This window comes from Enoplosus armatus, chromosome 2, assembly GCF_043641665.1.
Source record: "Enoplosus armatus isolate fEnoArm2 chromosome 2, fEnoArm2.hap1, whole genome shotgun sequence".
Classification (NCBI taxonomy): domain Eukaryota; kingdom Metazoa; phylum Chordata; class Actinopteri; order Centrarchiformes; family Enoplosidae; genus Enoplosus; species Enoplosus armatus.
This window is the reverse complement of record NC_092181.1, coordinates 19,367,342-19,381,163: the sequence shown is the minus strand read 5'-3', so window position 1 is coordinate 19,381,163 and position 13,822 is coordinate 19,367,342. Positions and strand designations below refer to the sequence as shown.

At 39.5% G+C, this 13,822-nt stretch overlaps 1 protein-coding gene across 1 annotated transcript in view; it reads left to right on the top strand.

Moving 5' to 3' along the window:
* Positions 1 to 1,152: 1,152 nt before the first annotated feature.
* The window catches only part of fam13a (family with sequence similarity 13 member A), a 54,007-nt gene continuing 41,337 nt past the window's right edge, over positions 1,153 to 13,822 (top strand). The window contains exons 1-5 of the mRNA XM_070917597.1: positions 1,153 to 1,179; positions 5,506 to 5,701; positions 7,923 to 8,132; positions 11,061 to 11,238; positions 13,133 to 13,280. Of these exons, the coding sequence (XP_070773698.1) occupies positions 1,153 to 1,179; positions 5,506 to 5,701; positions 7,923 to 8,132; positions 11,061 to 11,238; positions 13,133 to 13,280 (759 nt within the window). The remainder of the gene's footprint in view (positions 1,180 to 5,505; positions 5,702 to 7,922; positions 8,133 to 11,060; positions 11,239 to 13,132; positions 13,281 to 13,822) is intronic.

Below are 13,822 nucleotides of genomic sequence, written 5' to 3'. Positions count from 1 at the left end.
GTAGCTTTTTATTTAGGGTTCAACGTTAAGTATGTGTTATGAACTCTTTGTAGTTTTATGCTGAGAAGCTAGAAGGCATCTCTCTGGCAGTGAGAAAATGGTATCAGAACTATTTGTATTAAATACTATTTTTAATATTACATAAATTTTTATGGTATGCAAATTAAAGAATCATTGTAGCAAATCTTTTAAGGAAATAAAGAAAATAAGTCACAGTCACTATTTGTTTTTTCTTTTTGGGCAGGGGGTTGACAGAGATAGAGAGGAAAGGTGGGAGATAGAGAGAGGGAGGGGATGACATGCAGCAAAGGGCCCTGGGCCGGAATCAAACTGCTGCGGCAAGGACTCAGCCTTTGTACATGGGACACCCGCTCTACCATTTTTCTATGCAACTCTTTTACTGTGCTTTCCTATAATTCATATGTTTAAATGTAGATTTTTATGATTGTTATATGAGTTTGAATTATAAAGAAAGTGTCTAATTACAATATAATTACAATTAATGACAAAGAATAATGTTTGATATTGTGGAAATTATATAGAATATAAAATTAAAAAAACTGAAAACTCATTGTTTAAGTGATGAATCTAAGGTGGTAAGCATTGCAGCCATGTTTCATTCTTAAAAATTGTTATATTTCTTTTTTTCTGTGTGGTATTTTGGTGCAGCTACAGCTACAGCAACATGACTCTCTGTTCAGGCCGTCCTCCCAGCTCTCAGTGCTTACAAGCTCCCTCCTCCTTTCTTCCCTGTTTGCAGGCAGATGAATCCTGCAGGCACAGATTTGAAGTTTTGGGTTTTAACCCCTTAATCACATGACCAGGCCACTCGGCCAATGGGAGAGCTCGGCTCATATTTCAGCCTAGGAGGAGAGAGGAGAATAAAGAGGGAGGAAGAGAAAGAGGCAAGCACTAATCTGTGTTCATGGTTAGGACAGCATACAGCCTGCCGGTATTGACAGCACTTCTATACACTGTCTACCCCAGCGTGGATTATCTGTGTTGTGTTTTTGGAGTATTTGGATGGCACATTTTAAGGTGAAAGGGATTCCCACCACTGGGAAAAGTCCAAGAGTTTGTCCTGGAACAGAGTGAGGAGCAGCAGTTTTTTCCCCTCATCTTTGCCTCCGCAGGCGTTTCTCCTGTGGAAGAATGGGGGCAGGAGCTCTGACCATCTGTGTGAGTAAAAGCTACAAAGCTGTTGAGTTGGCTCAAAGATTTCCCATTCAACCTGTGATTAAGGGCTAAAAAATGCATAATGCTGTTCAGTGTCTGTCTACACACTCTGACAGTGTGTGTGTGTTGTATGTTCTGGTAGACACAAGTGGCTTTTTAAAAATGTCAAGGAGGGACAAATCTCCCCTCCCTGTAGTCTAACAAGCTCTCTCCTTCCCTATATTAAACTTTGCTCACTAAATACATGACTACCAGCATCAAGACGAATACTTTCACTTGCAGCCTTAACAGAGAAAGCAGATTCCTTTCCAGCCAGCTCAACTTTATTAAGGCTGCCGTCCTTGTACATCAGAGAAAAAGCTGGGATAAATACACACTGTACGCTTCATGTTTCCTGTACATTTTTTCCTAGCAATGATCCAGAGCCTCAATTAGGTCACTTTCTACAAAATGTCTGTACAAGAACTAAACCACTTTAACTGTAAATCTTTTAAAACTGCATGTCTCTATCAGTAGTTTCTTTGAGTGAGCAACTGTTGCTTCTGGTGCCTGTGTTGCTTTTGCTACCAGTTGCTTCAGTGGCCACCCACATAGGGACAGAGGCAGAGACAAGGGGGAGGGAGAGGGTGGAGGGCTGGGAACAGAAGGCACATGCTTGGGCTTGCTATCCTCTTCATGAGCAAATTAAAGGTACAGGAAGATGGCCTTCCCTGTTAGCAGTTTATTTGTGTTTTTAAAAAGACTGTTTACCCACTTAAACTACAGAAAATGTGTCTTGACACTGAAACTTGTTCTTTGAGATACTTCTCAAGGGGAGAACGCAGACTTTCAACAGTCATTAGCTTCCTCAATAGCCCCATGACAATAGGTTTCTTCCTCACTGTCAGAAGTTGCAGTGTGAAAATATTTTAAGGGTGGGGGAGGGGAGAAGGAGATGGGGATTATTAGGCTAATCACAGCAGACTGTCCCAGTAAACAATGGAGGAAAATGGGTACCACCAGGATGTGTTTCCCTTTATTCTTGGCAGCTTTGGTTCACAAAGGCTCTATAGCTGTTTGTAGGCAAAGGGACAACATAACAAAAACCTTGAAATTGACTGGAAAATTAATTCTGAATATAACTATATTATAAGTAAAGGTATTGTGCATGAAGGAGGGGGATTCTTTGGTGTGAGTGGTAGCACAGAGGGTGGAGTGTGATGATTTTATATGCCCAGTTTATTTACTTTCACACCAAAGTAGTGACAAAAGCACAAGCAAGTGTTTTCAAGGGAACCTGCTCACAACAAAGAGTTTTACATGTGTCCAACACTAGAGCTCAGCTCTGGCGCAAAGGTGGGAACTCAGATTACATATGTTGTCTGCAAATTAGTCATCTCTTGTTTTGGCAATTCTTGTTTTCTCAAATGTAATTTACATACTTGCAGGATGTAAGTTGTTGCATCTACATTTAGCAAGATGAAAATGTCCAGGAATCAATGATATATAGCTTTTAGGGTTTTCCAGGAGCCTTGTGGTTTTCTTTGTCTTATACCAAGAGCATTTTCTATTTTCGTAGTTTTGCTTATATGGTGTGGTATGTTCACTAGATTATTGACCTATTTCTTGGTATTTTTATGATTAATCGTTTCTATAGATGTTTGCAAGTGCAGTATTTCACCTAATAATAATTTAGTAGTTTTTTATTTTTTGTTATTCTTATATGTCTATGCTGTTTCCTATTTATTCTGCATATTGCAGTGAGAATGAACCTTACTGGTATGAATTGCCTTTTGGTGTTCTATCTCTAATCTACTGTTGATTACATTTTGGTCATGTTTGGGGTTTAGTTGACGACATTCATAGTAAGTCACCTTTAAATAGTTTTGGATGTTATTGGTAATTTACCTGAATGGGCCTTAAATGTGAAAAGTGGCAATGAGGTATTTACTTGTGACAGACGGACTCATATCAAAAGGTCAAATGTGGCTTGAACACATGTCTGTCATCATACATTTGGTTTGTGTGTGAATGGGGTATATGTAGGACCCCTTTCAGGTCTTCCTTTTGGATCACTGTCACAATACTTAGGTGGTGAGTTCATAGTAAAAGACAGATTTAGGGGACATCTGTTCAGTAAGTCGCAGTCAAACCTAGCTCAGACCGGCTTAACTCTTTAACACCTGCATGAGTAGTCGTACTGTTGCAGCCCTGAAAGGTTCACCCATTGCTGCTTAAACTGTGCTGTGGCCTATTGACATTATGACCAACAATGGACGGTTACACCTGTACAGTATACTATAAAACTGTATGATATGTTAATCCAAAATTTCTAAAACTGCAGTTAAACTTTAAAAAGTTGTATTTTAAGAATCATCATTAAAGTTGCATTATGAATATTCTACATCATATCAGACTCAAAAAGTAGATGCACACATTTTAGGATAATCTTTCTTCTATGATACAGTTAAAAATATATGAATATATAGTCACAACTTTCTTATCTATACCTACCCAAACCTCTTATTTATACAAGTGCATTAAAATACAGTACAGAAGCAGTCAGAATCAAAATGCAAGTGAACTTAATTACCCTTTCACATTCTTCAGGTGCAAGTGGCATGCGTTTATGCATCTGTCGAAAGGAGGGGGATGACTGAGCACCATTAGCACATTGCCTGTACAAGCTTCTCAGATGCATGTCGTATTAACGCTGCCAGAGCATCTGCCATCGTAAATATCCTGTCTCCTTAGCCATCTCAGTGCCATCTGTGAGGTGGGTTTTAATCAGCTGACCTGAGTGTGGCACATGCCTGTACCCATTCTGTCTAAACAATTGGCCACATAGGGAATAAACCCAGTGGTACTTCCTCTTCACCATCCTCCCCAACACGGTAAAACCCACTGTGTCGCTGTGGACCTCACTGAGACAAAATCATGGCCGTTTGGGAGGGGGGTGTTGGGGGGGGGGGGGGGGGGGGGGGGGGGCTCTCATTTCACTGTGTGGGTCAGTTCACTCGGTGAACCCTGGAACGACAGTATGTCACATGGTTTAGTCGTAGCTATGGATACAAGAGTGAAACTTGCTCTGACTCTGTGTTGCTCTGAAGTGCAGGAAGTCTTTTCCTCCTCACCCAGTGTCCAAATCCTGCTTCTGGTTTGTGCATTTTTAACTCTCTCGCTCCTCGTCCTGACTACACAGAGACAGAAACACATTATGCTGTAGTTAAATGTGCTGAATGAATCAGTCATTTACCCTGCTCTGTCTGACGTTGGCTTGTCACATGGAGCGTTCTGTGTGCACTCAGTGTTTACACTCGGAGAAAGACAATGAGAGTGCGTGCTGGACAGTCAGTGTATCTATACACAGGGATATAAAGACAGCATGTGTCACTGTTTGCCTTGACAAGTTATCAGATAAGACACACTGGACAGCTGGTGAATTAACACACTCAGTATATGCTTAGACTTTATAAGGTTTGTCCACTGAGGTGAATGGGCTCAGCTTAGCAATTACAACACAGCAGTGGTGAAAGTGACAAAGTACATATATATATATAACACTCACAGGTGGCAGTTTTTGCATAATAGAGTACTTTTACTGTAAGTACAATATGCTGTTAATACTTACATACTTTAAACTTAAGTAAGATCTTGAATGCAGGACTTTTACTTGTACACTTATATTATGGCCAATGATCTGAATGCTTCCTCTTCAACACGTTTCACTAGATTAAAAGAAGTGTCTGTTCAAAGAGCCAACTCTTGTGTGCTTTACTCTCAGCTTCACAGACTGACTTAGTTACTCAGGAAGCTTTCCAGTCAAACCTTTTTATCTGCCAATCTTTCATGTCCAAATGTAGGAATTTGGGCTGACAATCCTTCCAGCTCTCAGCACACTATCCATTCAAATTAATAATAATAGTTATTAATGACGGCTGGCAGTCACCTCACCTGAACATACTTGTGTGTCTACATGCGTATGTCTATTTGTGTAGATGTGTGTGTCACTCTGGCAATGCCTTTAACCAAAGGTGTTGCGTGGTAACCTGATATCTGTCGTAGCAACACATTGCACATCCAGCCCTCCCTTATCTCTTCCTCCCAGCTCTCAGCACACACTGTCCTCTACGTGCTTGACAGTGCGACTGCAGGAGGTGTGCATGTATGGACTCCACAGAGAGACCCCCCCAACCACCACCATGACCACCACACACACCTTTTAATCTATGGAGCAGAGGGAACCTCCCTCCTCCAGGACAGGTGTCCCTGTGGTGTCTAACCTGATGCCGGCCCTCTGTGCCTGTAGTGTCAGTGGCTGACTGCTGCTTTCTGCTCTTCTCCCTGCAGCACAACAAGACAGCGGTGCAGGTTAAAGAAGACATGAAGAAGATGGTCCAGATACCTATACTGTGGCCCAGGACAGTGACAGCCAAGCACGCCAAGCTGTTTGGAGCGTCCCTGTTTGAGCTGCAGGAGAAGGGCCTGGTGGAGGATGGTGTGCCTCGTGTGTTGCGGAGGCTGGTGGAGCATCTCCGCAAGCATGGTGAGGAAAAACAGAATAGAATAGAGCGAAAAAAGAATTGCAATGCTTGATCACTTTCTTTAAGATTTTATCAAAATGGGCTTTTTTTTTTATTTTTGGTGAGTGGGCACATTCTTTTATTTCACTTTGCCACTGATCTATGCAGACTTGATGTTCAGTATGGTGCATTACAGAAATCAACAATTTTCAAGTGTCTGTTATTTAATTTAAATACTGTACATACATTAATGTAAGCCCATTGGTGACTGGAATGGCAGGAAAAATATACAGAAAAATCATATAAGTATACAAAAAAGTGCCTAGCATGCATTTTAATTTTGAACAAAAATGTAAGGTATGCAAGACTTGAAAACACACAGGTATGGTACTTTGTATTGACCTACTTTATCATTTTCCCTGGTTCTTCTGTTTGACCACTAGATGTCAGTACAAAGAAGTGGAACTCCTTCCTCATGTTAGTCAAGCCACAGGCATTTTATAGTATGACACAGTAAATGGTAATATATTTGACTTCATCTGCCAGTCCTCAGCCGCGGATAAAGACTATGATGAACTGACTGCTCTCTATTTTGGTATTTCAGTACACAAAGGTATAATGGAGCGGCTCCATTTGCCTCACCAGGGCTGCCATTACTATTACTTTACTTTTTATTACTTCAGACTCTCCTCCTAAAAACTAATCCTAGAGGGAAATAACAATGTCCCCTCTGGAAAAAAAGAAAGCTCTCTGGCCCATGCAGAGTTTGGGTTTTCTTTTGAGGACTCCATCCTTGAGGTTTCTGCCTCCAATACCATGGAGGTCGGTGTAGTTTTGTTTGTGGTGCTCAGAGCACTGAAACATTACATTCATGACAATCAAAAGGAACATTTCTTTTCAGAAACTGTGTCCCTTTAGCTCTTGATCATCCACAGAGCACACTGTCAGCTATTTTCACAGGAACTATTTCTTGGGTAGAAAGTAGTTCCAAAAGACTGCTCACAAAGTCTATGTGGATACATTTTTCAAACAAGGGACACTTTATATTAAAACGAATAAAACAGGATATCTTATAACATGAGGAAATGAAAACAAATCTAAAAATTTAAATGGTTTGATATCAACAGAGTTAAGTGGGATTCGGGTCAACCGACCTCTTAAAGGTACTGTCAGAAAATATGGTTCTCTAGTAGCATCTAGTGGTAGCCATGGAGACCTACAACAACATTGGCAGACTCGTGTCCACAGTCAATGACGTTAGTAGAATGCGAATTACGCTACTAACGTTTGCTAGGTTAACTGAAATGTTTGTTACAAATGTCAAGCTAGTACTGTAGAGGTATGGCTACAGTGTTTAGTAGTTATATCTTCCCATAGCCAGTGTCTCTAAAGTTTTCCAGCTGCCTGTCCACTCTTCAGTCCAGCGCAACTGAATGAAGAGGGATGTTGCCCAGTGAAGTATGCTAACTTTTTGGGGATAACGTTAGTAAAAGCTTTAGTTAGCATGCCTTCTGTTCAACGTTTCACCTGTGTTTTTCCAGCACTGTTTAGCTTAGAATTAGTTTTAGATTAGTTTGCTGTTACCACCAAATATCTGCAAAATAAGACGTGCGTGGCTAACTTTGGCAAAATCATTATGCTATTCATCCGTCTCAAATCAGGTGTAATGTCACCTCTACATCATTATTGCAAAATAAACTCCAACATTCACACCAAGGTTCACACAAAACCAAATGTAATTTTATTACACTCCACAATACGAAAGTGTAGAATAGATACAACGATGATTTTGCCATTGTTAAATCATAGCTGGGCTAAAATGTTTACCTTTTCCTGAGAGCCATGTGATTAATAGATTCATAGAATCAACATTATTTCCTGTAGCCTATCTGGAAACGTTAACTGTGCTCTGCATATTTTGATGTATCTATTGTGTACAAGTAGAAACATGCCTGATGATGGTGCTAGAGGAAATATTGGTGCTACATGAAAGATCAAGGGGTCAGAGACAAATGATATTCGTATCAAATATAATAGACATTGCAAAAAACTAAAAAACCAATTGCATGACAAAAAAGGAACCAGCCAAAGACTCATAATAAAACAATTTTAGACCTGAAACATGATAATAAGACCACTTTTAGGACACCAGCTGATTTAATTTCATCCCTAGTTAGCGCTCTCATTGAATTGTTTATAGATAGGCTGGCTCTTAATGACAATGTTTCTCTGATTTTCCTCCAGCCTTACATCAGGAGGGTCTGTTCAGAGTGAATGGAAATGTGCGTGCTGTAGAGACCCTGAAACAGCGGCTGGAGAGTGGAGAGGATGTCGACCTTTTCTCTGAATCTGATTCGTGTACGGTGGCCAGCTTGCTGAAACGGTACCTCAGGGACCTGCCAGATGGTCTGGTGGACTCAACAGTCCAACAGGCACTAATACATCACTATCAAGGTACGAGTAGTAGTTTATGTTTGTTACAACACCACCTTGTTGTCTCAATTCAGCTCAAGTTGATTAGGTTTTACATTTTCACGACAATTACGTGATACATATCCTGAGCAACCTCCCAAGTACACAATGTGATATTAATATCCTAAGTGTAGTGAATATATGGGTCATGACTCTGATTTGATGATAGGCACAGCTATTTTTAGGGGCTGAAATGTACTATTAGAACTGCAGTCATCTGCAGCAGGCAGTGCATATAAAGGCATTGCACAGTTTGTGTGAGTGTGGTTGAGAGAGAGAAAGAGAGAGAGTCTAGACTAGAAAAGTGATGGACCTCATATTTATGGCAATAATCTTGGAGGTCAAGTGAGTGATTTGGCTGGGGAAGTGTCTGTGCTCACGCTCTGCTCTCTTCCATCACTGGGTTTAATCTGTTTAATGGGAAGAGAGTGTACATTTTTGCTGCAGCATTCGTTTTTCCCTTCATAGACCCCATAAATATCAGCCAATTTTTCAGGGCTTATGGCCAAACGCTGCATTAGAGAACCTCTCTTTGGCCATAACTACCTAATAACATTATTTTGTTGTACTTTGTAAAATTGGTTTGGCCTCCTCACCAGTATTTGGTAAATTTAAAAACATCAAAGGTGTATGATGAATGGATGGATAGGCAGATTAAGTTGCAGACTGATTAGCAGTATGACTGACAGTTCAGAATATGACCATATATAATATATTTGTGCAATGTTTCATCCATCAATTAAGTTAACAATGGCTACACATTTCAATAAGGCTAGTAAGACTGTCAACATCCCATCAAGCTTCATACCATTATGGTTGAAAGCTTTGGGGTATGTTATATTTTATATATGTATGTTATACTTTTTGGGTATTGCTCACCTGTAGACTTAGACTTAGACTTAGACATTAGCCAATTATAGACATCACATTGAGCTCTGGGAATTGTGATGGATATTTGTCAAAATGTTTTGGACATTTTCTGTCCTCAATGATTAACTAGTTAATTGAAAAAAGAATTGACAGATTAACTGATAATGAAAATAATCATTAATTTGCTGTCCTAAACATTTATCATCTTGCTCATGGGTGGCATATCACCCTGTTGCTTTTAGGAAAACCATATTAATTGATAACTTTCATGTAGTGGATGGAATTTAGCTGTTCTGATATTCTCACATGGGCAGTGTCCAAATTCTCAGTCTCATCACATAACATTATCTCACGAAAACCACAGATTCCAGTACCCTTAGCCAGTAAAATTTTATCAATATTAATCAATATTACACATATCCTATCACCCATATATAATGTGGGGCCGCTGCAAATGTTAAGACATGCACACTTTTGCTGCTGAATGCATATCTCAGCCATGTTTACACTGACACTGCTTGACACATACAACCATGTTTGTTAACTATGTGCAGTGAATTTTTTAAATACTCTTTCGCCATAGTATTATATTATCAAATATACACTACTCACAAAAAGTTAGGGATATTCGACTTTCGGGTGAAATTTATGGAAAATGTAAAAAGTTCATGCTACAGTGATATTATATCATGAAAGTAGGGCATTTAAGTAGAAGCATGCAATGGTAATTTCTTCATCTCATTCCTCATTTCTGCTCAATGTGAATTGACTTCATGTGAAAGCTGAATATCCCTAACTTTTTGTGAGTAGTGTAAATACAGTAACATTATTAGAAGGTGCTCTACCAAATGTGTATATCTATAAGATGGAAAAAAAAACAAATTAAAGGATGAATAAATACACACACACACACACACACACACACATATATAGATGAATAGAGCATGCTCAGTTTATTGATTTAGGTCATTCAATTAATTTAACACATCAATCTTTTTTCGCACAAACAAAGTTTACCTCTTAGTTTATATGTTTATAAAATTAGTAAATCAAGAACGAATGAAATAAATTAGCTTCTATTTTCAGTGTAATCTCTTTGGCAAACAAAAAAGTGTGCAGTGTTCAGTTTCTCACCTTAAAGTCGATGAATTCTGCTGGTCTCTCTCTATGTCCTCATTCTCTGCAGTGATTTGGTCTTCTGATTGTCTGGCTTTATGTTGGCTTGTCTTTGTTTAAGTGGCCTCTACATACCTTCATGTAATTGCATGAAGTGTGTTTTTCCATCACTCAATGTGTGTTTGTCTGATGCACGAACCTGTGAAAACATGGATCAACTTCTTACGATAAATGGCTTGAAAGCCCCCCCAAACAACCCACACATAGCACCATATACCTTAAATACAAGTTGTGATCGCTCTAAGCCATTACTTCCCCTCCCCCTCTACTTACTCTGACAGACGTACACACACGGCACTTTCATACACATGCACACACTCACGTAGACGCACGCACGCACAACGTTTGCGTCACTCATTCATTTGGGATCAGTAACCATATCCGTTTATCCAACTCTGACCCAATTACGTATCCCGAGTAATAGCATCAACATATTTTCAGGCTCTTTGCTCTAATGCTCACGTATTACTAGTTACCACAACTCAAGATTAGATGTTACAGAGAGCACGTGGATGGAGCTGCCACTGCCTGCTGGAGACCAGCTGTAAAACTATTTACTAAGCTGGAACATTATTGACTAAAATTCTATTTATGTTTTACGTTTTCCTGCTCCAAAGTAAATCAAGGTCACACTTCATTTCATTCTTGCTCATTTGATTGTGGGTGAAAAGACTTGAACAGAATACCAATGTTGAGAAATGGCTGCTTCAAGTACTTGAGCATTTATCAACTTCTCTACAAAAATGTTTGAACCAGAAGTTTCAGTTTTTCTGGATGGGAAGCAACCATGGCTATAAAAAGAAAAAAAAAAAAAGAAATTTAGTAGGATCCCAACCTTTGACCCGTTCTGATATCTGTCTATAGAGTGCGGTGATGATGTCTCTTGGTCAGATATGAGAGACCTGCTCCAGCAGCTTCCAGATGTCCACCACAGCCTCCTCCGCTACCTTTGCCACTTCCTCACCTTTGTGGAGTGCAACCACAAGGAAAACCGTATGACTGCCCTCAACCTCGCCACTGTGTTTGGACCCAGTGTCTTCCAGTGAGTTGAACCTGTTTTTAACATAGCTGTGGTGAAGCTGTCAAAATAAATACCCATGGACCAATTGCACCATCACTCCAGCATTTTCCTTTTGCTTTTTATCCGTCATGCACTGTTTAACTAAACAATGTTCAGCTGTCACCTTAAATGCTAAAGGTGTACCAGTCAAAGTGTAAGTGCCTTGCACTCACAATCCACAATCCAGTTTGCAATAACTGAGCTAAGGTTAAATTAATCACTCAGTCTGGTATTGGCTTTAATGATTCACACTCAAATACATAGGAGGTGACGTGACTTAAACTAAACTAATGTGGAGTCCTTTAAACAGGCCTATTTTAGTGTGTTCACATCTTTGCAGAACATAACTGACATTCCTGAAAGTTTGGCAAGTTTGGTGTCTTCACTGTGACCTTTACAAAACATGTTTGTTGCAGTCTTCAAATAACAGAGTAAGACAATGTGGCTTAGTCTGGAAAGAAAATAGGCGGGCAGACAGTCATGATGGCTAAAGCTGACGGATTCAATCATCTTTCCCTTTTCCTGTTGAGTGAGTCAGGTGTTAAACATTGGCTTCATATGTCAGAGCAGTAGGATGGGTCAAATGATTTCACTCTTATAACATGCAGTACATATTAAGTAAGATGATGAACCACAAGACATGTTTACCCCACAGACATTGCAGCTGTTTTGTAAATTTTGTCAATAATTGAAGACCAGAAAAAAGCATATCTGTACGTTTTTACTTGAAACAGAATATATGTCTTTGCTTGTATTTCACAGTGGGAGAAACAATATTGGGGGAACATCTAAGTAGGTTAATTAACAAAGAAACAGGCACACGTATACTTACAAACACAAATTAATCTGAAAGTATTAACATAAAAGTTATATTGAGAACATGGCTGCTGTAAACTCTCTCTGTACTGCTCTCCATCTCTGTCAAAATATTTAGCCAGCAGGTGGTGCTGTAGCATATTTAGTGAAGTTAAAATCATGACAGTGTAAAATCTGCTAGGGATATTTACATTACATTACATTATTGCTCATAAATGTCCCATTAATACGCTTCTTTACATTAGACACCTGTGGTTAAATGGACTGATTTCCTCTGTGGTTCAAAAATGAATGAAATATGCACCTTTTGATCTGCATGAACCTCTGGAATCATGTTTGACTCTTTAAAGTTTGACATTATATTAATCCAAGGTCACGCGTGAATAGGTTAAGAACACTAATTGACTCTAGTGAACAATTTTGAAGTAAACGTTGTATGGCATATAAGAAATGGTTAATGTGTTTTCAAATGTTACGATGATGTTCATAAATAAATGATGCATCAGTGGCTTCATGTGCCTCCCAGCAGCTGCTGAGCTAAGTACCTCTGTTCTCACTAGTCTATTTATGATGGGCTTACTGGGCAGTGAGTTTCAAATCATGCAGGCGGGCATCTCCAGTAATAAACTGGGGAGTTCAGGCCGGGAAACCCTGCTTGGTAAAAAGATCAGGTCTCACTGGATAGAACAGAGAAGAAGAAACTGCACTGGATACTCTCCCATACTGTACAACCTGTTCTCTCCTCTCAGAGACTGAGCTTGTGCGTGTATGTTTAAGTTATATAATAAGGCACCCTACAGCCCAATGTACATTGCACAGAGCTGTTCAGAAGCATCAGACATGAGACTAACTAGGACAGCTGAATTCTGCTTTGTTTATCAAGTCGACTAACTTTTAATTTCAATATAAAAATCACTGTCGAATTCATTCAATGCGGCAAAGTGACAGAAACCTGAAAGTCATTCATTAACAAATTCTCAACTTTATTTTCATTAAAGAACTTTAATCTCATCTGTTTGCTTTCATTTTTAATTTTTCTTCTCTTCTCCCTCTTTTCCAGTGTGGCTCCTGGTTTCGAAGCAATGAAGGACCAAAACATCTGCAACAAGATCATGGTCAAGCTCATCCAGAACTACAGCAATATATTTGAGACCGACAGAGACAGAGAAGGCTGCACAGAGGAACAGTCGACCCTTATTATTGTCCAGGTGTTGTATACTCGTAGGAACACCAGATGCTAATGTTTATATGAAATAGATCCGTGTTGGTGATCAGTACAATGTAGTGCAACTGGAAAGACAACTCTGAGTCACATGTTGTGCCCATGCACTTTAAACAGACCTCACCTGCTGCCCATCCACTTGGAGGAGTGATGGTTTATAAATACTGGCTTACATAATGTCAAGCTAAAATTGATTTAACTATTGATCTTATATCGCAGCCCCGCTGGAACGACTCCTCCACAGGTGGCTGTTTTGAGTCTCTGGTTGTTGATTTATATTTGCAGCTTCGATGTCTGATGTTTGTATAGATTAGCTGGTTTGTCTGGTCTGCTGGTTTTCCTGGCGGCATCTTGCTGCAGCATCTGTGGTTACCCGATGAAAAAGTGGCTGCAAGAAACAAACCAAGCACAGCAAACCATCAAAGTCATTTAAGTCATATGATCTCAGATTCTGTTTAAGAATGTTATATTTCTTAGAATAAATGAAGAATAGTTTAAATAGATGTAGATTATTAGTTATTCTCAACA